Source organism: Bubalus bubalis, chromosome 14, assembly GCF_019923935.1.
Source record: "Bubalus bubalis isolate 160015118507 breed Murrah chromosome 14, NDDB_SH_1, whole genome shotgun sequence".
Classification (NCBI taxonomy): Eukaryota; Metazoa; Chordata; class Mammalia; order Artiodactyla; family Bovidae; genus Bubalus; species Bubalus bubalis.
Genome location: NC_059170.1, coordinates 62,765,386 through 62,790,100, shown reverse-complemented (window position 1 = coordinate 62,790,100; position 24,715 = coordinate 62,765,386). Strand labels below are relative to the sequence as shown.

Sequence of the window (24,715 nt, the reverse complement as noted above, 5' to 3'; positions counted from 1 at the left end):
TGCTGCGATTCATGGGGTCACGAAGAGTTTGACATGACTGAGCGACTGAACTGAACTGAACTGAACTTAGCTACTGAACTGAGCTGAACATCAGTTATAAACAGCTTATGGCTGGATTTTTTTTTTTTTGTGTAATCTAAGATTTTATAAATCAGTGCAGTTCTTTTGCATCTATACAAACCATTTTTTGTGTACATTTTCTATTTGTCTGTTTGTTTGTTTCATTATTTACCATGTTAGCTCTGTCTTCATTTAGATTGATTATACATCCTTTACTTCTTATTCCCTGTTTCTACATTCTAATTGCTATATTTTTTTCTGTAAAGTGGACACTTATTTTTTAGTAAATCTCTATAAAATATTTATCCATTTTTGTTGAAAATTAATTGCATACTTTAAACTACCTGTCCCACAAATAAAAAAAAAAAGACCTTTGGCAAAATTTTATTGACCTAAACTAACCCTCTCAAACAGCTCTATGACTTACTAAAGTTAGGTGCATGTTGTAAATGTCATCTACTTTCCTGGCAATTGTATTCTTTAAAATTCCTTAGACATCATCAGTATATAATTATCAATGATAATTATCAAAGAGCATGGTCTTTGCTCACTACTCTTTATTAATCCCTATTGTTGTTGTTCAGTCGCTCAGTCATGTCTGACTCTTTGTGACCCCATGGACTACAGCATACCAGGTTTCCCTGTCCTTCACTGTCTCTCAGAGTTTGCTCGAAGTCATGTCCATTGAGTTGATAATCCACCCAACGGTCTTATCCTCTGTGGCCCCCTTCTCCTCCTACCCTCAATCTTAATCCCTGTGCAGTCCACTATATTGAATTCTTTTTGTTTAATGTGTTCATTAGTTTGCTCTGCTCATGGCCACCATAACAAAATACTTTCTCCAGCAGTATATACCCAACCTGTGTGTTCTAGGTATGCAAGTCTGCATCAATAACTCCTAACATAATGAATGACCGGGCTTTTCATGGAATTCTTTGATTAATTATAAGCTGGTGACACATGCATAGATTCTTCTCTATGCTGTCCATCTCTTACAGTTATTCCAGAATTCTGCTGGGAACAGTCAGTTTTGTGGGTTTTTTTCACCTGTGGATGTTTGCAAATTCCTCAGCTTTGTTTATGTAATTTCAACCAACAGTTTGCATTTAATTTAAAACTTCCAGAAAGAACTTACCATTTTTGTACATTGGTAGATGTGCTCCTAATTTTCCAGTGTTTCTGTGGATGGAAACATTTTTGAGGTGTATAGATAAATGTATGTTTTAGTTAGCCATCAGAACCAGAAACCGTTTTTCCAAATATTTACAATTCTTCAGAATACACTAAAAAAGTAAATCAAATAATAATTTCATTTTTTTTCCTGTTTGTTGTTTTACAGTCTAAAACTTCCTTCCTTTGAGGGAAGATCCTTTGAAGCCATTTTGAAGGTAGTCTGTACAGTGATATTACTAATTGGGATTAAAAAAAAAAACAAAACTTAGAGGTACCAGGCTAACATTGAATGCTACATAGGTCATTCTGATATTAAGAGGCACTTTAATTCTGATTACTCCTAAATAGTCTGTCTCTTTCAAAGAATGTGAAATTAATGTTGTAGTTAGGTTCAATTCAGTTGCTCAGTTGGGTCCGACTCTTTGTGACCCCGTGGACTGCAGCACACCAGACTTCCCTGTCCATCACCAACTCCCAGAGCTTACTCAAACTTATGCCCATTGAGTCAGTGATGCCATCCAACCATCTCATCCTCTGTTGTCTCCTTTTCTTCCCGCCTTCAATCATTCCCATCATCAGGGTCTTTTCCAGTGAGTCAGTTCTTCACATCAGGTGGCCAAAGTATTGCAGTTTCAGCTTCAACATCAGTCCGTCCAATGAATATTCAGGACTGATTTCCTTTAGGATGGACTGGTTGGATCTCTTTGCAGTCCAAGGGACTCTCAAGAGTCTTCTCCAACACCACAGTTCAAAAGCATCGAAAGCTCAACTTTCTTTATAGTCCAACTCTCACATCCATATATGACTACTGGAAAAACCATAGCTTTGACTAGACAGACCTTTGTTGGCAAAGTAACATCTCTGCTTTTTAATATGCTGTCTAGGTTGGTCATAACTCTTCTTCCAAGGAGCAAGCATCTTTTAATTTCATGGCTGCAGTCACCATCTGCAGTGATTTTGGGGCCCCCAAAAATAAAGTCCGCCACTGTTTCCATTGTTTGCCCCATCTATTTGCCATGAAGTGATGGGACCAGATGTCATGATCTTAATTTTCTGAATGTTGAGTGTTAAACCAACTTTTTCACTCTCCTCTTTCACTTTCATCAAGAGGCTCTTTAGTTCTTCCTTGTTTTCTGCCATAAGGTGGTATCATCTGCATATCTGTGATTATTGATATTTCTTCCAGCAATCTTGATTCCAGGTTGTGCTTCTTCTCTATGCTGTCCATCTCTTACAGTTATTCCAGAATTCTGCTGGGAACAGTCAGTTTTGTGGGTTTTTTTCACCTGTGGATGTTTGTCCACCAGTCCAGCATTTCTCATGATGTACTCTGCATATAAGTTAAATAAGCAGGGTGACAATATACAACCTTGAAGTATTCCTTTCCCGGTTTGGAACCAGTCTGTTGTTCCATGTTTTTTTGTTTTCTTTCTTTCTTTCTTTTTTTTTTTTTTTAAGTGGTGAGAAATTCTGGTTGCACCCCTCCGCCAGCTTTTTAGAGACTTGAAATAGTTACACTTTGGGCCCATATCTAAGTTGGTACACAGAAATCAGACCTAAACAAAGGTCTGATTCACCAAAGAAAATATAACATCCATAGGCAACCATGCTTTTATATACAGAGAAGTATTGTTATTGGGTTGTCACAAGCCAGACTCCATTCTTTCATTGACAACCTGGACATCTGTGTTCCTCTAATACCTAAACCTCAAAGAGTTGATTTTTTTCTGTTTGTTTTCTTCCCTGTTGTTAGGTGTATACTGTTGATGAATCTGGACTAAACATCCTCATGTGGTCAGTGATTGGCAATAAACGAACTGGTTGGATGTACGGACATGTTCCTCTTTCAAGTAACAGTCCATTTAAAGTGGCATTTGAAGCTGATTTGAGTGGAAAAGAGAACATCTTTATCGCTCTTGATGACATCTCTTTTACCCCAGAATGTGTATTTGGAGGTAAGCAATTCCTTCTGAAAATGGGCTGTACAAAGATTGTTTTAGATATCTAAATATAAAAGAATTGGGAATTTCTGAGGAATTGCATTTCTTTTCATGCCCAGTCTTACTCATACATTGTAGAAAGAGCAGTAGACACAGCTGGAGGTAAAGTTTTTCTCTCCGTGAAACTTTATCATGAAATTTCCATGCCCTCTAGGCAACAAAGTAGCTTTGACTAAAGTTCTTTAAGAAACCCAGAGAAAATTTAGTTTTCTCAATATAGCTTTGTTGTCTTATTTTTTCTTTTAATTTACAAAGGTTCACAGCAACTGCCCAAAGACTCTTCTGCTCACCTGTCTTTTCCATCCAGATTAACTTTTCCCCTTCTGTTTCTACATTACAATCTAGAACTCTTATTCTATTGCATCAAGGAAAAAAAAGTCTTGTAATTAACTCCTTTTCTAAGAAATCATACCTTTAACAAAAATCTGAGTTTCTGATGTTTAAGATGCTTCCACTTAAGTGGCTATTTGTTCTCATATAAATCCTTCACTTTATCAACATTAGAGAGTAAGGTCATTGCTTTCAAACTGTCCATTAATTTTGTATGCTGCAACTTTGCTGCATTTATTTATTGTTTCCAACAGGGAATTTTTTGGTGAAGTCTACGGGGTTTTCTATGTATACTATCACGTTACCTGCAAATAATAACAGTTTTACTTCTTCCATTCCAATGTGGATGCCATTTACTTTTTTTTCCCCCTGATTGCTATGGCTAGGACTTCAATATTATATCGAATAAAAGTAGACAGAATGTGCATCCTTGTCTTGTTCCTGGTCTTTTTTGGAGGTAAAGTGTTTATCTTTTCATCATTAGGTATAACATCAGCTGCGGCTTTGTCTTCTATGGACTTTATTATGTTGATGTACATTTCTTCTATATTTTCTTTGGGAAAATTCTTATCGAGAAATGGATGTTGATTTTGCCAAATGCCTTTTATGCATTTATGGAGATGATCATATGATTTTTATCCTTTATTCTGTTAATATGGTGTATCACAATGACTCACTTTCAGATTTTCAGTAATCCTTCCATCCCTAGAAGATATCCCAGTTGATCATTACGTACAACCTTTATAATGTGTTGTTTAATTTGGTTTGCTAATATTTCATTGAAGATTTTTCATTCATTTTCATCAGGAATATTGACTTGTAATTTTCTTTCCTTATAGTGTCCTTATTTTGTTTATGTATATAATTCTGACCTCACAGAATGAGTTTGAAAGTGTTCTCTCCTCTTCTGTTTTTGGAAGAGTTTGACAAGTACTGATATTAGTTCTTATTTGAATGTTTTGTAGAACTCACCTGTGAAGCCTTCTTATGCTGGACTTTGGTGTGTTGGAAGGTTTTTAATTGCTGATTCAATCTCTTTACTAGCATCCATCAGCTCAGATTTTCTATTTCTTCCTGAACCAGTCTTGGAAGATTGTGTTACTGAGAATCAATCCATTTCCTCTAGATTGTCCAATTTATCTGGTGTATAATTGCATGTAGTAGTCTCTTATTATCTTTTGTATTTCTGTGTTACCAGGTATAACATCCCCTCTTTCATATATGATTTTATCTGAGTCCTCTCTTTTCCTTGGTGAGTCTAGCTAAAGATTTGTCATTTTGTTTATCATTTCAAAGAACCAGCTCTTGATTTCACTAATCTTTTCTATTGTGCTTTTAGTCTCTATTTTATTTATTTCTGCTCTAATCTTTGGTATTCCCTTCCTTCCACTAACTTTGGGCTTTTTTAGTTCTTCTTTTTGAACAATCTTTCCAGCTACATTTTGTTGTTGTTGTTGTTGTTGTTGTCGTTAAATTGAAAGAAAATAGATCTTCGGGGAGTGAATGCAATTCCAAAAAAAAGAAATGTTATCCTGGGGCATCCCTTTTAACTTGACTTGGTAAATATAAAATGACAGCAACTAGCAAGGTGCCAAACAAAATAATGAAATTCATAAGGAATTCATGGGGAATAGGCAGCCACAAGTTCTCCTTGTTTATATTATCACTGCTAAATGACAGTAGCTCTCACCTCATTCTTGAATAGAGATTTTTCTTCTTTTTTCCCATCTCTGGATGTGAACAGAGAGTATTACTCTGGAGCATTTCCAGGACTGGTATATTCTCTTGAAGGCAAATTATTTAAAAATGGAAATATTTGTCTGTTTTCATCATCTTCATCATTTATATTATCTCCAGTGATGTATTCTATATGCCTAGAGGAGACCTGTTAAATAGGAGATACTCAATAAACATGTCCTATGAATAAACAATAAATATGTCAAATGAAAAGATGAATAAGTAAAAGTCCTCAGCTGAATTTATATGATACCCCTCTTCACTACCAACAATGAACTCTGCCTCCAGTCTTATTCTCTAACTCTTGTTTTGGAAAAAGTAAGAGACAGCGATAGACAGAGCTGTGTGAATTGTCCAATGTACTCTGTGTGACTGTATTGAGAGGTAGAAAGATAACAATTATACTAAAAATTTGGAGACATGAGTCTAAATCATGACTGTATTACCAAACTCTTATATAATTTTCAAAGAAATTTAAACTCCTTAGATCATGTTATATTACCAGGGAGATGAAATAAACAGTGTCTTCTCTCTCTTTTAATTCTACTTTCTTATGATCATATGGGATGGGATTTGTAAAAGAGGATCAGGAAAGCAGAAGAAAGGGATAGAAAATGATCTAGAAAAGAAGACAGTCCAGAGAGAATGATGAGGCAGTTCAGAGGGTCCAGGAGTTAGAGCAGAAATGTCATTGCGGGAAGACATAGAAGACTTCTCATTACTTGCTGTGTTTGTAAACTTGAGTAAGTCTGCCCTTCATTTAACCAAAAGTGAAGGGAAAGTTGCTCTGTTGCATCCAACTCTTTGTGACCTCATGGACTATACAGTCCATTGAATTTTCCTGGGCAGAATACTGGAGTGGGTAGCCGCTCCCTTCTCCAGGGAATCCTCCTGACTCAGGAATCAAACTGAGGTTTCCTGCACTGCAGGCAGATTATGAGCTGAGCTACCAGGGAATCCCATGTAACTAAAGTTTGTTGTGAATCTACTGTGTGCTGCCCTGAATTTAGATTGAAAAGTCATATGTGCCTATAATATTACTGCCAGCTCTCCAGAAGTTTAATATCTAAGGACATATTGGGATAGCAATGCATCCTTGGAAGCTTAAGATAGTAGTAAATGTAATTGAAACTCTCTTAGCTCTAAACTATGGTTCTAAGACAGTTTCATTTGACTTGAAGGCAGCATCAGGCGTAGAGAAGTGGTTTATTGAGCCATCAATGAATATTCCTTAGAAATATTCAGTGGTGTGCTGGTAAGCTAGTTCTCAAGAGGATAAAAAAGCCCCATGTGTAGCATTTTCCTATTTCCTTGGTGTCGATTCTCCAGCAAGGTTAATTTTAATTTACCAGTATGACATCACTGCAGGTTGGTGGGTTTAAGAAGAAAAGCATGCCGTCTTGTTCTTTACATAGGCTGCTCTACACACACTTCAGAGGAAGGATCCTCACTGTTAATGGTGTTTGCTTCCTACCAACACCACACAGGAGTGAAGACCACAGCTGTGGTCCAGGGCAAAGAATCAGTTCAGTTCACTTGCTGTTGTTCTGGCTCTTTGCGAACCCATAGACTGCAGCACACCAGGCTGCCCTGTCCATCACCAATGCCTAGAGCTCACTCAAACTCATGTCCATTGAATTGGTGATGCCATCCAACCATCTTGTCCTCTGTCATCCCTTTCTCCTCCTGCCTTCATACTTTCCAAGCATCAGTGTCTTTTCTAATGAAGTCAGTTCTTTGCACCATGTGGCCGAATTATTGGAACTTCAGCTTCAGCATCAGTCCTTCCAGTGAATTTTTAGGACTCATTTCCTTTAGGACTGACTGGTTTGTTCTCCTTGCTGTCCAAGGAACTCTCAAGAGTCTTCTCCAACACAACAATTTGAAAGCACCAATTCTTCAGTGCTCAGCTTTCTTTATTGTCCAACTCTTACATCCATCCATGACTACTGGAAAAACAATGGCTTTGACTAGACATACTTGTTGGCAAAGTAATGTCTCTACTTTTTAATATGCTGTCCAGGTTCAGTTCAGTTCAGTTCAGTCGCTCAGTCATGTCCGACTCTTTGCAACCCATGAATCGCAGCACGCCAGGCCTCCCTGTCCATCACCAACTCCCGGAGTTCACTCAAACTCACGTCCATCGAGTCAGTGATGCCATCCAGCCATCTCATCCTCTGTCATCCCCTTCTCCTCTTGCCCCCAATCCCTCCCAGCATCAGAGTCTTCCAATGAGTCAACTCTTCGCATGAGGTGGCCAAAGTACTGGAGTTTCAGCTTTAGCATCATTCCTTCCAAAGAAATCCCAGGGCTGATCTCCTTCAGAATGGACTGGTAGGATCTGCTTGCAGTCCAAGGGACTCTCAAGAGTCTTCTACAACACCACAGTTCAAAAGCATCAATTCTTTGGCACCAGCCTTCTTCACAGTCCAACTCTCACATCCATACATGACCACAGGAAAAACCATAGCCTTGACTAGACGAACCTTTTTTTGCAAAGTAATGTCTCTGCTTTTGAATATGCTATCTAGGTTGGTCCTAACTTTCCTTCCAAGGAGTAAGCGTCTTTTAATTTCATGGCTGCAGTCACCATCTGCAGTAATTTTGGAGCCCCAAAAAATAAAGTCTGACATTGTTTCCCCATATATTTCCCATGAAGTGCTGGGACCGGATGCCATGATCTTCGTTTTCTGAATGTTGAGCTTTAAGCCAACTTTTTCACTCTCCTCTTCCACTTTCATCAAGAAGCTTTTTAGTTCTTCTTCACTTTCTGCCATAAGGATGGTGTCATCTGCATATCTGAGGTTATTGATATTTCTCCCAGCAATCTTGATTCCAGCTTGTGCTTCTTCCCGCCCAGCGTTTCTCATGATGTACTCTGCATATAAGTTAAATAAGCAGGGTGACAATATACAGCCTTGACGTACTCCTTTTCCTATTTGGAACCAGTCTGTTGTTCCATGTCCAGTTCTAACTGTTGCTTCCTGACCTGCATACAGATTAAAGCATCACTACAAACAAAGCTAGTGGAGGTGATGGAATTTCAGTTGAGCTATTTCAAATCCTGAAAGATGATGCTGTGAAAGTGCTGCACTCAATATGCCAGCAAATTTGGAAAACTCAGCAGTGGCCACAGGACTGGAAAAGGTCAGTTTTCATTCCAATCCCAAAGAAAGGCAATGCCAAAGAATGCTCAAACTGCCGCACAATTGTACTCATCTCACACGCTAGTAAAGTAATGCTCAAAATTCTCCAAGCTGTCTAAATTAGTCACAGTTTTTTTTCAAAGGAACACGCATCTTTTAATTTCATCACTGCAGTCACCATCTGCAGTGATTTTGGAGACCAAGAAAATAAAGCCTCCCACTGTTTCCATTGTTTCCCATCTATGTGTCATGAAGTGATTGGACCTGATGCCATGATCTTAGTTTTTTGGATGTTGAGTTTTAGGCCAACTTTTTCATTCTCCTCTTTCACTTTCATCAAGAGGCTCTTTAGTTCTTCTTTGCTTTCTGTCATAAGTTTTGTGTCATCTGCATATCTGAAGTTACTGATATTCTGCCTGTAGTCTTGATTCTAGTTTGTGCTTCACCCAGCCTGTCATTTTGGATGATGTGCTCTGCATGTAAGTTAAATAAGCAGGGTGACAATATACAGCCTCAGTGTATTCCTTTCCAATTTGGAACCAGTCCATTGTTCCATGTCCAGTTCTAACTGTTGCTTCTTGACCTACATACAGATTTCTCAGGAGGCAGGTAAGGTGGTCTGATATTCCCATCTCTTTAAGAATTATCCATAGTTTGTTGTGATCTACACAATCAAAGGCTTTAGCATAGTCAAGAAAGCAAAAGTAGATGTTTTTCTGGAGCTCTCTTGCTTTTTTGATGATACAACAGATGTTGGCAATTTGATCTCTGGTTCCTCTGCCTTTTCTAAATCTAGCTTGAATATCTGGAAGTTCACTGTTCATGTACTATTGAATCCTAGCTTGGATAATTTTGAGCATTTCTTTGCTAGCGTGTGAGATGAATGCAGTTGTGCAGTAATTTGAACATTTTTTGACATTGCCTTTCTTTGGGATTGGAATGAAAACTGACCTTTTCTCTTCCTGTGGCCACTGCTGAGTTTTCCAAATTTGCTGGCATATTGAGTACAGCACTTTAATAGCATTATCTTTTAGGATTTGAAATAGCTCAGTTGGAATTCCATCACCTCCAAGCTTTGTTCATAGTGTTGCTTCCTAAGTCCCACTTGACCTCGTACTCCAGCAAAAAGGCAAAATGGTTATCTGAGGAAGCCTTACAAATAGCTGAGAAAAGAAGAGAAGCAAAAGGTAAAGGAGAAAAGGAAAGATATACCCATTTGAATGCAGAGTTCCAAAGAATAGCAAGGAGAGATAAGAAAGCCTTCCTAAGTGATCAGTGCAAAGAAATAGAGGGAAACAGTAGAATGGGAAAGACTAGGGATCTCTTCAACAAAATTAGAGATACCAAGGGAACATTTCATGCAAAGATGAGCACAATAAAGGACAGAAATTGTATGGACTCAACAGAGGCAGAAGATATTAAGATGAGGTGGCAAGAATACACAGAACTATACAAAAAAGATTTCCATGACCCAGATAACCATGATGGTGTCATCGCTCACCTAGAGCCAGACATCCTGGAGTGCAAAGTCAGGGCAAAGAATGGGCATATCTATTTCACATAATGTATCCAGAATATTGCTACTGAAAACTTACCCTATCATAAGGATATTTATAGCATTTGTATCAGTTGATATTTTCAAAACCCCAGAATGTCTTGGTTATGAATAGCCATAAAGGGTATTATCAATATTTTAGTGCCTTTTTTTTTCCTCAAATATTCACTTTGAAACCAGTATTTTTTACTCCATTTGCTTATTCCAAGCATGCCTCAGGCAGCATATTCTATAGACTTCACCTTCTTCCCCCACCCCACCCCCCACCCCCCAGTTCCCTTTTGTTGCTCAAACTCTAGTTCAAGGGCTTCTTATGACTCATCAGAATCTCTCTTATGGCTGCATACCCGATTTGTCTAATTTACTCCACATAATGATCAACTTAATGTTCTAGTCCCTACTATAGTGTAAGTTATAATAGCCAGGACATGGAAGCAACCTAGATGTCCATCAGCAGATGAATTGATAAGAAAGCTATGATACATATACACAATGGAGTATTACTCAGCCATTAAAAAGAATACATTTGAATCAGTTCTAATGAGGTGGATGAAACAGAAAAGTATTTCTTGCAGTTTTCTTACCATAGCAACAGAAAGATTTTTCTTTTTTATTGCAAGCAACAGTATCTGACTTAGGCTAACTTAAAAGGCAGAAAATAAGTTTATTGAAAGAATATTAGATTAGTCCAAAAATTAAATGTAAAACTAAGAGTCTAAGAAAAATGAGCAGAAAGTGAGTGAAACTGCCTAATTCCACTGCCTATGAATACTTCCTTCAGAGCTGACCTGTCTACTTGCCTGCCATCATTATGAGTATTCTCTAATTGTGCCTTTCTCTTTCCCACAAAATTAAAAGAACTGATTGGAAGCATACTATTGACCAAGCCCTAGTCAAATGCCCATGCTTCAGAGTCTTGTAAGTTACTCTTTCATTTCTAATTTCCACATCATCCATCACCTGGATGATCACCATTCCTCTACTTCTTTAAAAAAATTTATAATCAAGCCTGAATATTCTGTAACCATATGGTTCAATTTATATGGTTGACCAGAAACAATAAATTATCTATCTGTATGCCAGTGGTGAGAGAGGAAATAAAACTGAGACTAATCAAAATATAGTAACTCAGACCAGCTATAAAGAAGAAGAAAAATACTTAGAGACTCTCAGTTGCCTGCTAAATACACTGCTTACCCTTTATTGCAGCTCCTGGCTAGCTGTGTGATTCTGGTTCTAAAATGATCCCTTAAAACAGGACCTCTTGCCTTTCTCTAGTCTTGTCCTATATTTTCCTATATTTTCTCCTTTCATCTCATTGACTTTAATCTTACCACTTCTCAGACTGGGAATGCCCTGTCCTTTATCTCCTCTTGTTAAAATCCTTTTTCACTTTCTAGGGCAGAGCAAAACCGTCTTATTATCCTTGAATTTATCCTTGATATTCCCAGCAGAAAGATAAACTCTGTTCCAGATTGTCTTAGACTTAAATTTGCAGCTCTCCTGTAATATATCTTGCATAGTATTTTGTGGTATGTGTAGCTTATTTTCTGTTACTTTTAGTTCCTCTACATTGAAAAATTTCCATTATCTTATTTTTTAAAGAAAATTTTGTTGTGTGTAAGTGATCTTTAATTTTAGGATGATGGATAAAAATATAAATTTGAAAAAAGTATATGATATAGAGTAGATATCCATTTTATATAAGAAGTGGTATCATAGCAACTGTAGATAAATAATTTAAACCATAGTTTTAATACATGGGTCCGTTTTATAATACTGATTCAGTGAGTCATTCATGGGCCTAATCTTTAAAGGAATAATAATGAATGTACAAAAAGCTGAAGGAAAATTATTGTCTGTTCATTCTGATTCACTTACTGGTTTATAGAATATTATTATGTTTTAAATCTGTTACTGTGGGTTGTGAAGTCCTCACAGTCTGTCAAATAATAGAATAATTCCTCTTTATTCCCAGAAAGGACATTAGATTAGAAGGGAAAAACACAGGAACCAGAAAAATGACATTAAAAGCTAATACCAAGCCAACTTATAGGAGTAAAATCTGGATTCCCTCTTAACTACATTTGGAGGAGCTTGTCTGTTGTACTATGAGGTGGTTCTTACTTGATTTCCTGCTGATCCTCAGACTGGAAGGAATTCTGTTGAGTTAGGGGCAAGAAATCCAAATGACAACCATGGAAAAATCAGTCCCAGTAGGAACCATACTCCATTAGCCTGGATTTGACAAGTGCCTCGTATTGAACATAACAATAAACCACACTTCACTGTCTCAACACTCTGTCTTAAAGGTGAATGCTCTTATGTGAAAAATGATGTTTACCACATAATCATATATATTTTGTACCATAGTATATAAATATATGTATATTTAAAATAAAATATGGAGATTGTTATTTCTCTACTGCACAGTCAGTTTGAAAATGATCATAACCTTTGCTGACTCTTTTCTTTTTACTTGGAAATACTTAGTAGACCAAATGTTTTACCAAGCCAAGTGTATCTGAGGGATTCTGGGAGTTTTTCAATAGCCAAGGTCAGTCTGGGCCTGTTTAGTTCTCTTGGGCTATTTAAGTCTGTTTCTATTACAGGTCTCCTTATTCCCTGGAACACATATGCTGTTATCTGGAAAACATTCAGATCTACGAAAACAAGGGTGTTTGTCTGTTGCCCAAGAAATAGAATAAGAAAGTGACACTCATTCACTAAGAAATCTATTTTAAGAAAAGCTTTTTTTCTTTTCATTGAAAACAAGTGACTTCAACAGAATGACCGTTTTTCTGATAGCATCTTACTGGCATGTGAGAACATTTTACTCAGCAAAGACTGACCACTCTTTTAAATAGGAAAATAGAAAATAAAAAACAACTTTCTTGTCTTAACAAAGAGTAAAGAAATGGGTTTACATATATGAGTTATCATTTTCACTAATATGAACTTCCTCAAAATAAAAAATATGAGGTTAGAGAAATAAGCAGTTTTTTATTAGAAAAAGGTATAAAGGAATAATAGACCCATAGTTGGTCTTCTCTGTTGGATGGAGATAATTGATAAGTCAGTTCAAGTTCTAAAATATCCAGATCTTGCATTTTGCCCATTCTGCTGTTTATGATTAAAATGTAACTAAGGTATGTTAAATAGGCATGCCTCCTATAGAATTCCACATGGAGCAAAAGAATCCAACGCACTTTAAAATAATCATTTTTTAATCTTCGCAATAAATCAATTTTTGTCATTAAGCAACGAATGAAGTACTATTTCTACTAGTTCTTTTTGACTTAAAAGATTAGTTTAACTTTTAAAATTTTATTTTACAATGTTGTATTAGTTTCAGGTATATAGCTGTACATTTTAAATGAGTTTATTAGAAAGACAGAAATTAGTCTTCAAATTATGTGATTTTAAAATTAATAGTAATTCAATCGTATAGAACACTCTAAACTTTAGAGAAAGTTATTCATTCCTATTCCTCCGAAGTTAATAGTAAGTTAAACATAGCTGGAGGTATTTGTCTTTGTGCTTAGAGCCAAGGCCCTGTTAACTAAAAGTTATGGGCTATCCCCACCACTTTCTCTTGGATCATAGAGGCAGTCATGACAGTACAGCTGGGAGATCTCTAAAAGACCACCATATTTAACTCCTGACTGGTCGTCTGTACTGCCCACCTCCATATCTTCATCTTGGAATCTGCCTCTCTCCTTTGACTTTCTTGGGACATGTAGAAAGTCCCCAAAGTAGGTAAGAAATTCAGCAAAGTTCCCTCACAGACAGATTGCCTGAGACTCTTAGATTTCCTTCAATTGTGTGTATTTGTAGAGTGTGTTAAAGAAACAGCTTTCTACTCTCCATCTCAACCCTTCTACACTGAAACAAAGATGTAATAATTGATTGATGCCAAGACACCCTCTCATAATTATAAGTGAAAACCTTCCCACTTACAGGAATGACAACAGCATTCTCTTCTCTGCCTCACCTCAACTGACAAAGAGTATTGTGCTTAGTCATTCAGTAGTGTCTGACTCTTTGTGACCCCATGGACTGTAGCCCACCAGGCTTCTCTGTCCATGGGTATCCTCCAGGCAAGAATACTGGGATGGGTTGCCATTCCCTCCCTCCAGGTGATCTTCCCAGCCCAGGAATCAAACCCAGGTCTCCCATGTTACAGGTGGATTCTTTACCATCTGAGCCACCAGGGAAGCCCAAAGAGTACAATACAGTCATAATTGAAATAGTCAAAGAGTAAAATACAGTCATAATTGGCAGAGTACAATACAGTCATAACTGAAAGAGAGTCAGTATTTCCTCTGCAATTTTAGGCTTAATGGGAGAGCACTGGTGAGGCTGAACCAGAAGTTAAGTCACTGAATAACCACAGGACGGTGGACCTTTATCTTATTAGGACAGTGGACTTCATTGTGTCAGACATTGAAGAACCCTTTTTGAGCAGGATTCTTCTTTTGGGAAATATATATTTGAAGCAGTGTAAAGCATGGATTAAAAGGGGAGTGTACTTAATAATATTGGCCCTAATATAGAAGTCAAGAGTTTAACATTTGGGGAATTCTTTGACTATTAAATAAAATTTAGTTAATATGGAACTAGAGCTATCAGTGAACAGTAGCATTACATTAAAGCAAGTACTTTACCTGGCCCAACAGTGCATACAAAAGAGGCCACACCAGCATAGATATGGCAGACCAAGAAGTATAGTATAGCACCATCTGGAGATGGTAAGAGAGGAATTTATCTCTTATCCACTGGGGTCTCTCTCTGGGTTCCAGGCTTCATGACAAGAAAGGAATGACCAACAACTGTTCTAGCATTCCATATTTTATGCATGTTTCCACATTCACATATGTTTTAGATTATTGAAGGGTATAAGTAGGCAGAAAATTCTTCATTTATGCAGTTTCAGACATTTGCAGTGGAATCACTATTTATAGTTAGGAAGCTATTGGCTATCATTGTGGCAAATACTGATGTTGGGTAAAAATGATAACTCTTTAGAGGACCTCTTAATATGTTCTGCTCCTTCAGCTCTTGATTTTCCCCAGTATGGAAAATGTGTTTTTTATTTTCTCTCACATCCAGCCTTTGTGTGCTGGGGAGAGAGCGGCTCCATCACAACCTCATGTTGTAGGTAACCCAACATCCACTGCCGTGGGTCTCTCCTCCAGCCTTTCTGTCACTAGCAAAGAGCTTCATGGTTTCAAATAACCTGCCTCTGGGTGTAGTGCATGTGCACATATATCCATACACACAGTTGTTACACAAAAGTACATATATGCATTTATCAGTGCTAATCTGTTCAGTTCAGTATAGTCGCTCAGTCATGTCTGACTCTTTGCAACCCCATGGACTGTAGCACACCAGGCCTCCCATCACCAACACCTGGAGCTTGCTCAAATTCATGTGCATCGGTGATGCCATCCAACCATCTCATCCTCTGTCGTCCCCTTCTCCTCCTGCCTTCAATCTTTCCCAGCATCAGCATCTTTTCCCATGAATCAGTTCTTCACATTAGGTGGCCAAAGTATTGGAGCTTCAGCTTCAGCATCAATCATTCCAATGAATACTCAGGACTGATTTCCTTTAGGATGGACTGGTTGGATCTCCTTGCAGTCCAAGTGACTCTCAAGAGTCTTTTCCAACACCACAGTTCAAAAGCATCAATTCTTCGGCACTCAGCTTTCTTTATAATCCAACTCTCACATCCATATATGACTACTGGAAAAACCATAGCTTTGACTAGATGGACCTTTGTTGGTAAAGTAATGTATCTGCTTTTTAATAGGCTGTGTAAGTTTGTCATAGCTTTTCTTCCAAGGAGCAAGCATCTTTTAATTTAATGGCTGCAGTTGCCATCTGTATGTCTGTGCATATCTGTATGTCTGTATCACTTTTGAACTTGTCTCTTCTATCTTTTTCAATTTCAATCATTGTTACTCTTTTTCTTGATTTCTGTGTCATGTAGATATGTGGTCTCTTCTCAAATGTAAAACAAATTTAATTTCTAGTATTCTTCTATCTTTATTTTAGCCTTAGCTTTTACTAGCTCTACCATTCACTCTGAAAATAATTATCACTTTCCATATGGCATCTCTTTTCAAATACTTAGCAGCTTCTATTGGGTTGGCCAAAAAATTTGTTCAGATTTTTCATATGATGTTATGGAAAAACCTGAACAGACTTTTTGGTCAACTCAAAACTTTGGACTCACCTTTTACAAATTTTTAAATTTCCTTTATTTTTGTTTACTGTGTTAGACTTTTGACATTTCTGTATAGCCTTTCTAACCACCCACCCAAGTTCTCCTGATTCATCACCCACTCCAGTGCTCCCCATACTGCTCTGTTTATGTCAGGCTCTTCTATCTTCTTTAGTTCAACCTGAAGTCACATTCCATCTTTCTAGGAATATTTAAACTATTAAATATTGAAATGATATAAAAAGATAAAAATGATTCTTTTATGACTCCACATTAAAGCTAAGTATTGAACAAGAAATATTTTTATACTTTATGAAGTGATTTGCAAAGATATAAAAATTAAATTTTAATTCAAAATGATCTGAAATCAAGAGTTCTGCAGAATTCAAGTTAAAAGTTTATCATCTGCTTCCCCTCTTGTAGCTTCCTGTAACATTTTTGAATGTTGTTAATGAAGTATTGGCCAAAGACAAAGAATTACCGATTTATAACTGGCTATCATATTTTACAATAAGCATTTTACCATTTATGTCATTGACTATGGCAGGATTTGACAAAAGCTTAATTCCTGCTCTTTAAAACTAAAGTTCCCTGCGCATATTTTTTCCTTCCCTTCAAAACAGGCAATCAATTTTGCTTTCACTAAACATATTAATCATAAAGATCAAAATCCATGAGATTTTCCTTGGGCACTTTTAGACTTTTATTGAATTTACATGAAATTCATGAGAATGCTACATTGTATTTCACTGTAAATCATCAGTATGAAATGTTTTTGCTTTATATTGTCTATAATGTTTATTGCTCTAAAAAAAGGTATTTCAGCTACTACCCGAACTAAGTGAACAATGACACTGAGCATCATTTTAGGAGAACAAAGAAATATCCATAATGTTAGAAATTGTACCTGTCTGCATAGCACAATAAAAAGTGGAATGTGGTAATGAGAGGAATGTCTTTGATTCCTGGGAATGCAAAAGTTAGTTAACAATGCCTTCAATCAGCTCCAGCCTGCAAAGAGTAGTAAAATTCGCTCAATTGTGTCCAACTCTTTGCGACCTCATGGACTGTGAATCAGTTGCAAACCACAATGTGGGATACCCTTGGTTTTTGAACCCCACTTTAGACTTGTGATCTATTTGAGAAACATGCCCCTAAAGCTAAGATGATATAATATGTGTGTGAGTGTATGTGTGTACAATTGTACTAAGTCTTCACAGTATCAGGTCTTCACAATTCCCCTTCTCAGATACAGCTTGAGAAGTGTTGGCTAAACAGCAATAAGAAGAACACCTGTAAGTTAAAGGCTGAATCACATTGTTAAAATGAATCCACATTTTCTTGCACTGTCTTTCTTTCCACTTTCTCTCTCTGCCCCTGTCACCGTCACCAACATTTCTGATGTCCCTCAATTTCTCTTTCTTACCTTTCATCCTTCCTATTCTCACTTTACTCTTGGAGGTATATTTCAGTTGACTTTCTGGATGTCGGTTTTATTTTGCTCTGGTTGTGCTTTTGTTGTTCAGTTGCTCATCCATGCCCAACTCTTTGCAACCCCGTGGACTACAGCATGCCAGCCTTCCCTGTCCTCTGCCATCTCCTGGAGTTTGCTCAAATTCATGTCCATTGAGTTAGTGATGCTGTCTAGCCATCTCATCCTCAGTCACCTCCTTCTCCTCCTGCCCTCAATCTTTCCCAGCATCAGGATCTTTTCCAATTGGGGCTCTTTAATTCCTCTTCACTTTTGTGCCATTAGAGTGGTATCATCTGCATATCTGAGGTTGTTGATATTTTTCTGGCAATCTTGATTCCAGCTTGTAAGTCATCCATTGCCTTTTCTGATTGTGCTACATTCTCTCAAAGTAACTCACATTTAATGAACAATCACGTCCATGTTCAAGGAGGCAAAGTTGGATTAGGACTGAAATAGTGCCATTTCTCTTGTATATTCACTGGCCTTACACCTCAATTCTGTTGGTTTTAAACAACTGACTAAGCAGCTCACTGGGCATGGGAAGAAATGGACCACGTGGCTTGACCAATGGTACACTTACTTAAATACACTTACTTAAATACAGTGAATTTTAAATGCTGGATTTTAAAAGGAACTTAGAGAAACTAAAACACAGAAAATTTGAAAAGAAAAATATCAAACATGAGTTATAGGCTAGAATACAGATTTGAGGGATATTGGTGCTGAGATGTACACACAGAGTTTATTTCTTAAAACAGTTTTTGGTTCACAGCAAAATGAGGTGAAAATTACAGAGAGTTTGTGTATACCTGTCTCCCCCATAATCAACCTTCCAGTGCCACTGGTCAACTGTGACAATTGGAAATTCTGCCAGGAACAGCCTCTGCAAGGGTGTGTGACTTTACAGGGAAGATGCTAGAGGTAGACAGCTGTGCGCTATCATCTGGTAACCTCTCAGCAGTTGGGGGAATGAGGGCCTTGACCTTGCAAGAAAAATCTGGACAATACAAGACAGAATCCACAGGAGACAATACAAGCCTACCAGGTTTCCTGTAAAGAAGGACTTAGATCAAGTGAGTTTGAGTATCTTTTGATAGAAATGATTCTAGAACTTAACAGAATTGCTGCCTCCAAACAAGAGAGAAGTTTATTTGTGCATATCTTATCTAAGCAAAAATATAAAGGAAAGCACACATACTTCATTTTGAATAAGTCAAGAAGCTTGTGAAATACAGAAAATTACTTCCCTCGTGTTTTTTCCGAAAAGATTTATAGCTTAACTAAGTAATAGGTTAATTACTAATATTAGTTCTAGGTTTTCTTCACATGCAAAAAGTTTATCCAGCCTTTTCAACCTTGAGCTGAGGTTCTACCTTGAGGGAAGTTTATAAAGATAAAAGTTTAGTCCATAAAATGTTTGAGAAAAAAAATGAAAGTAAGGCTGTCTGCCATTCCTGCAATGTGAGATTAATAAAAAGAATGAAGAGAAATTATTCATTTGACCATGGTTAAATATCAAAAGATATATATGCTATATATATATATATTTATAAAAATTTAAATACAATTTACTTTCTAAGTTTTCATTCAGAATGTTTCCATTGGAACACTGCAGTTGTATGCACTGATAATTAAATAAAAACATGATACAAACATCTAAGAGTCATACATGTTTCCCTCTCCACTTAAACATGCTTATTCTTATGAACAAAAATTCCCTCATGACTTTCATCACAGGGTTCAAATTTAAATATGTTCTGAGTATATCACCACTACTGAGTGGGAGAGAAACTTTTAGATTTCATTTCTAAAATGAATTCACACCACCATTCTTATGTTTAAAACAAAGCATTCTTACAAAATCCATAAATAATAGTTTTAAAATGTAACGAACACACAAAAAAAAGGTATTTCTGAACTGGTTCCCATTATTTCCTTTTTTTAAGAAATTTTTTTTGACATCCACCATTTTTAAAGTCTTTATTGTCCATGTTACTTTATTGCTTCTGTTTTATATTTTGGTTTTTTGACCACAAGGCATGTGGGATCTTAGTTCCTTGATCAGGGATCAGATCCACATGCCTTATATTGGAAGGTGAAGTCTTTACCACTGGACCCCCAGGGAATTCCCAATCCCCATTACATGCTATTTTTTCCCCCTAAAATACTGATTAGCCCATTATCATATGTCCCAGAAATGATAAGTATAAGGACTGCTCCAAGAATAATGTTCCAGCAGATTAGTGCAATCCTGTATATTCACAGATACTCTCTGACCTCTAGGAATAGCAGCAAGTCGGCACTCTTCTCTCATGCTTTAAGTGTTGATTCAAACCGTTGCTGTGGAATAGTTTCATATGATAAAACTTCATTAAACTTACATTGTGTCTTTGGACACTAAAATTTTATGAGCCTCAGTATCCTTATATATAAAATGGGATTGTTGGGTATGAATCACATTATCTTGAAGAGTCTCACTAGTGTGATATCTTGGCTTAAGCTATGCTTTCATCTCTACTTCTGACACGACTGCACATATTGTACTTTTATTGAAGGGCGAAGAATAGTGTGACAAAACCATATCAGCCCTCAATTCTGTGACTCAGTCCTCCTCAAGTTCTCAGGAGCCAAATTCCCCAAGCTGAAGTCACTGAGAAACAGTTAATAAGGACATACTGCCAATTTCCTTAAATGCTAAAATTATTAATGTAACCCTTCAAAGAGCCTAACTTACCATATAAAAGTGTTTTTACTCCTCCAAGAAAATCTGATGGTTGAATTTAAGAATATGAATCACAATTTCCTCTTTAATTGGGAAGTGTCATTTTTTAACAGTAATGATGCCCTTTATAAAAATGTTTCTGAGGTTAAATTCTGTAATCATGTTGGACTGTTATGTTAGAGTGCTTATTATTCCTAATAGAAAATTAACACTTAAATTAGCTAAATGTTTCACTGAAAATATCTTACAGTGTTTCAGCACTGGACAGAGAGCTAACTCCCCTAATGTGAAGATGACTTGCTCTTTTGCAGGTCTTGTCACAGTACAGCCGTCACTGTGTGGAGCTGACTGGTTTTCTTGTATCTACGCTGTCCAGTGTGTCCCTCTTGCAGGGAAATGTAATGGACAGGAAGACTGCGCAGATGGATCTGACGAAATGGATTGTCCCATCAGCCCCCTTCCCCAGCTCTGTGGTCAAACAGAATTCCAGTGCTCTACCCATGAGTGTATCCCGTCCCTCCTGCTTTGTGATGGAGTGCCTGACTGCTACTTTAATGAAGACGAATCTGGCTGCTGTGAGTTATTTTCATTCATTCAGTGTTCCAGGGAAGAAATGCTGTTTGGAAATGATAGAGAGAGCTTGACACATAAAACAAAGTTCTCTAGAGTCTTAGCATGATCATATCATCAATAACAAAGTTGTTTGTGCTATGTTGCTGAACAAAGTGTACAGTCCTAGGGTAGCATTTTTGGAAACATTTTGTTTGTAGTCATACTAATCTCTGTTAGATGTGTCTAATCTCCTTTTTATAGTTGCATCTGAATCATTCATATAGGGGATGCTCTTACAGATCCATTAGTTTTTAAAATGTGTGTGGGGATGGATTAAAGACATGTAATTATAATTTCTTCCCCCTAAAAATGTTCATGAAGATGGCACAAGCAAGTGGGGAAATATCCATTTTAGTGAATAAATGTAATTAGAGTTTAGACCTGGACCTTGATAGATGTTATGTCAGTAAGAGTTAATGCAGGATTTCCCTGGTGATACAATAGATAAAAAAGCTACCTGCCAATGCAAGAGACATGGGTTCCATCCCTGGTCGAGGAAGATTCCACATGCCACAGAGCAACTAAGTCTGTGTACCGTAGCTACTGAGCCTGTGCTCTGGATCCCATGCTCTGTAACAAAAGGAGGCGTGGTGAGGAGAAGCCCACGCACAACTAGAGAGTAGCCCCCACTCGCCACAACTCGAGAAAGTCCACGTGCAGCAACAAAGGCCTAGCACAGCCATAAACAAATAAAAAAATTTTTTTAAAGTTAATGCCAGAGTAAATCAGTGGGACATCTGGTTTGACCTCATCTTCATCACTTACTACCTGTACAATTTGGGGAAAGTCATTTGAGTCAGTCTCACCACCCATGTTATGCCTGCCTTACAGAGCTATAAGAATTGGAGAGAATGCATGTATAATTCTCAGTCCTGCATTCATCAACTTCTTTCTTTAGTGTTAATTAAGTAATTACACAAATTACACAAATCTCTAATGTGAGCACATAATCATGGTGGAGTCAAGGCACCACTAGCATTTTATTTAATTATTTTTTGTCTGGTTTCATGTTATATCACACTGTATATGAGCTGCAGTGATAGAGCTCCATAAGCCTTATGTTAGTGGCCACTTTTTCTGGAGCAGTAAAGTTTGGAATGCAACTGTAAGATGAGGGTATTGGAAAAAAAATAGAAGGCTATTTCAGTGCCCCATTTTGCGTGAGCATCCAGAATTATGATATCTATTGCAAAAGGCATGAAGATGAATGAAGTAAAGACAGTTTTTGTATGTTTTTTTGTTTGTTTGTTTGTTTGTTTAAAGGTTTTAGCTTTAAATCAGTGAATCTCTTCTCCTTGGCTTTCTATTTCCCTGTTATTTCCTACATGTATATTCTTTCTATAGTAAAGTCAGTTTGTGAGGTCATATAATATTGTCTTAGAGGCAAGTAAGAGGCAAATAGAGGCAAATGAGGAAGAGGAAGCCAAGATACTTATCCCTGTTCTGATCAAGGCTCTAATGGAATTTGGCTGTTAGAAATCAGATTAAGTTAAGGAATTCCCTGGTGGTCCAGTGATTATTAATGGGCACTTTCACTCCTATAGGTGCAGTTTCCATCCCTGGTTGGGGAACTAAGATCCCACAAGCCTCGTGGCTTGGCCAAATTTAAAAAAGTAAAAATAAAAAAGAAATCAGATTTAGCTCAATACAGTCATATGGTATTTGACTTCAAATAACAGTGCTATTTAAAGAGAAGCATAGGAAGGTACTGTATTCTTATACTTTTAGACATATGTTAGAAAATTGGTATTTGATGAGATAGTAATATATGGAATTCTGCTCCTAAAGGGAAATAAGTGTACATTAGGAACAGATGGTACTGTGAAAGATTGCTCTTTTCCATCTCCAAAATATTTATTGAGTTATGGCTCTGTAGGGAAAATTGCATGAAAATATATTGTGGACAAAATGCTAGAGTAATAATTACAGGATTGTCATCTGATGGTGACAATTTACTAAACAATTGAAAGCATAACAGTTTTTCTTTTTTTTATGGGCTCTTTTTTTATTTAGAATGGTATTTTATAAACTGCCATTCATTCATTCACAAACCTCCATTCAGTTCAGTTCAGTTGCTCAGTTGTGTCCGACTCTTTGTGACCCCATAAACCTCAGCATGCCAGGCCTCCCTGTCCATCACCAACTCCTGGAGTCCACCCAAATCCATGTCCATTGAGAGTCAGTGATGCCATCCAACCATCTCTTCCTCTGTCGTCCCCCTCTCCTCCTGCCCTCAATCTTTCCCAGCATCAGGGTCTTTTCCAATGAGTCAGCTCTTCGCATCAGGTGGCCAAAGTATTGGCGCTTCAGCTTGAACATCAATCCTTGCAATGAACACCCAGGACTGGTCTCCTTTAGGATGGACTGGTTGGATCTCCTTGCAGTCCAAGGGACTCGCAAGAGTCTTCTCCAACACCACAGTTCAAAAGCATCAATTCTTCGGCACTCAGCTTTCTTCACAGTCCAACTCACATCCATACATGACTACTGGAAAAACCATAGCCTTGACTAGACGGACCTTAAGGATGTAATTTATGCCACACATTGTATTGGGCATTGATGATCCAATGGACATGACTCAATACAAGCTCAGGTTGTTAGATACATTCTATATTAGTGAAGGAGAGTAGTAAATGATAGTTGGGATACCATGTGGTAAGTTCTCTGAGAGATAACCAAAGTGTTATTGAATAACATAGGGTACTCCCTAATTATGGTGCCAGAGTGTCTAAATTTTAACATGAAAAGTGATTGCAGAGCCAAATTTGGAAAGACAGATAGTCATTAGGCAATTTGAAATGCTTGATTCCAGTGAGAATGTTCCAAGAATAGAGGAGAAATTGTTTGATCGAAGAATGTTTCATATAACTAGAGTCTATGGTGAAAAACATAGAAATAAGTTGGGAGAGATAAGTAGGGACTAGGTCTTGAAGAGTCCACCCTATCATGCCAGTGATAAGTGTTTAAGTGGTACATGGAATGGATTGGAATGAGGATGGGTGCTTGGTTAGGAGATGTCACACATGAAATAGTAAGAGGTTGATTAGGTTAATGGTATGGTGCAGAGTATGAATAGATTTAAGAGATATTCAAGTGAAGAGCAGGAGAAAGAAATCAATAATAGTTTCCAAATTTCTGATCTAGGCAACAAGACAGCTAATCTGCCATTTCTTGAGCTGGGAAAAATAGGAAGAGAAGGACCTCTTAGGGTAAGAAAGTGGCTTCACCTTTAAACATGTTTTATTTATGTTATCTCTGGCTTCCATGTTCCCACATGGAAACATTCAGAATATGTTTTGAAATGGGTGTGTGGAGCTCAGGAATGAGCTCAAGGAAGATACATAAAAATACAAAGCTATTAGCATACAATGATTCAGACTGTGGCTGTAAATGAGATAATAGAGGAAAAAGATAAGGGGGTAGACAGAATCCTAAGGAACATCTAAAGGATAGTTTTAAAAACAAATCAAAAGACAGGGAGATGTGGTCATAGACATAGGAGGGCAACCAAAAGAGAATGATGATCTTAAATCAAAGGTAGAAATCTATGTATCAGAGGGTATGCACAGGTTCAGATGTTTCTGTGAGATCACATAAAATTAGTACTAAAAATTTTTAGACTGGGAAAAAGCTAAAGTAGTTGCTGTGATCCTGGAGAGGTAACACCCTGTGGAGTA

The 24,715-nt window shown here is 37.3% G+C and overlaps 1 protein-coding gene across 7 annotated transcripts in view; it reads left to right on the top strand.

The window, feature by feature from the left end:
- MALRD1 (MAM and LDL receptor class A domain containing 1) overlaps window positions 1-24,715 on the top strand; it is a 743,525-nt gene that overhangs the window by 605,794 nt on the left and 113,016 nt on the right. For all 7 annotated transcript variants that reach the window (XM_044928177.2, XM_044928178.2, XM_044928176.2 and 4 more), the window contains 2 exons: window positions 2,987-3,188; window positions 20,738-21,001. In XM_044928177.2, the coding sequence (XP_044784112.2) occupies window positions 2,987-3,188; window positions 20,738-21,001 (466 nt within the window). The remainder of the gene's footprint in view (window positions 1-2,986; window positions 3,189-20,737; window positions 21,002-24,715) is intronic.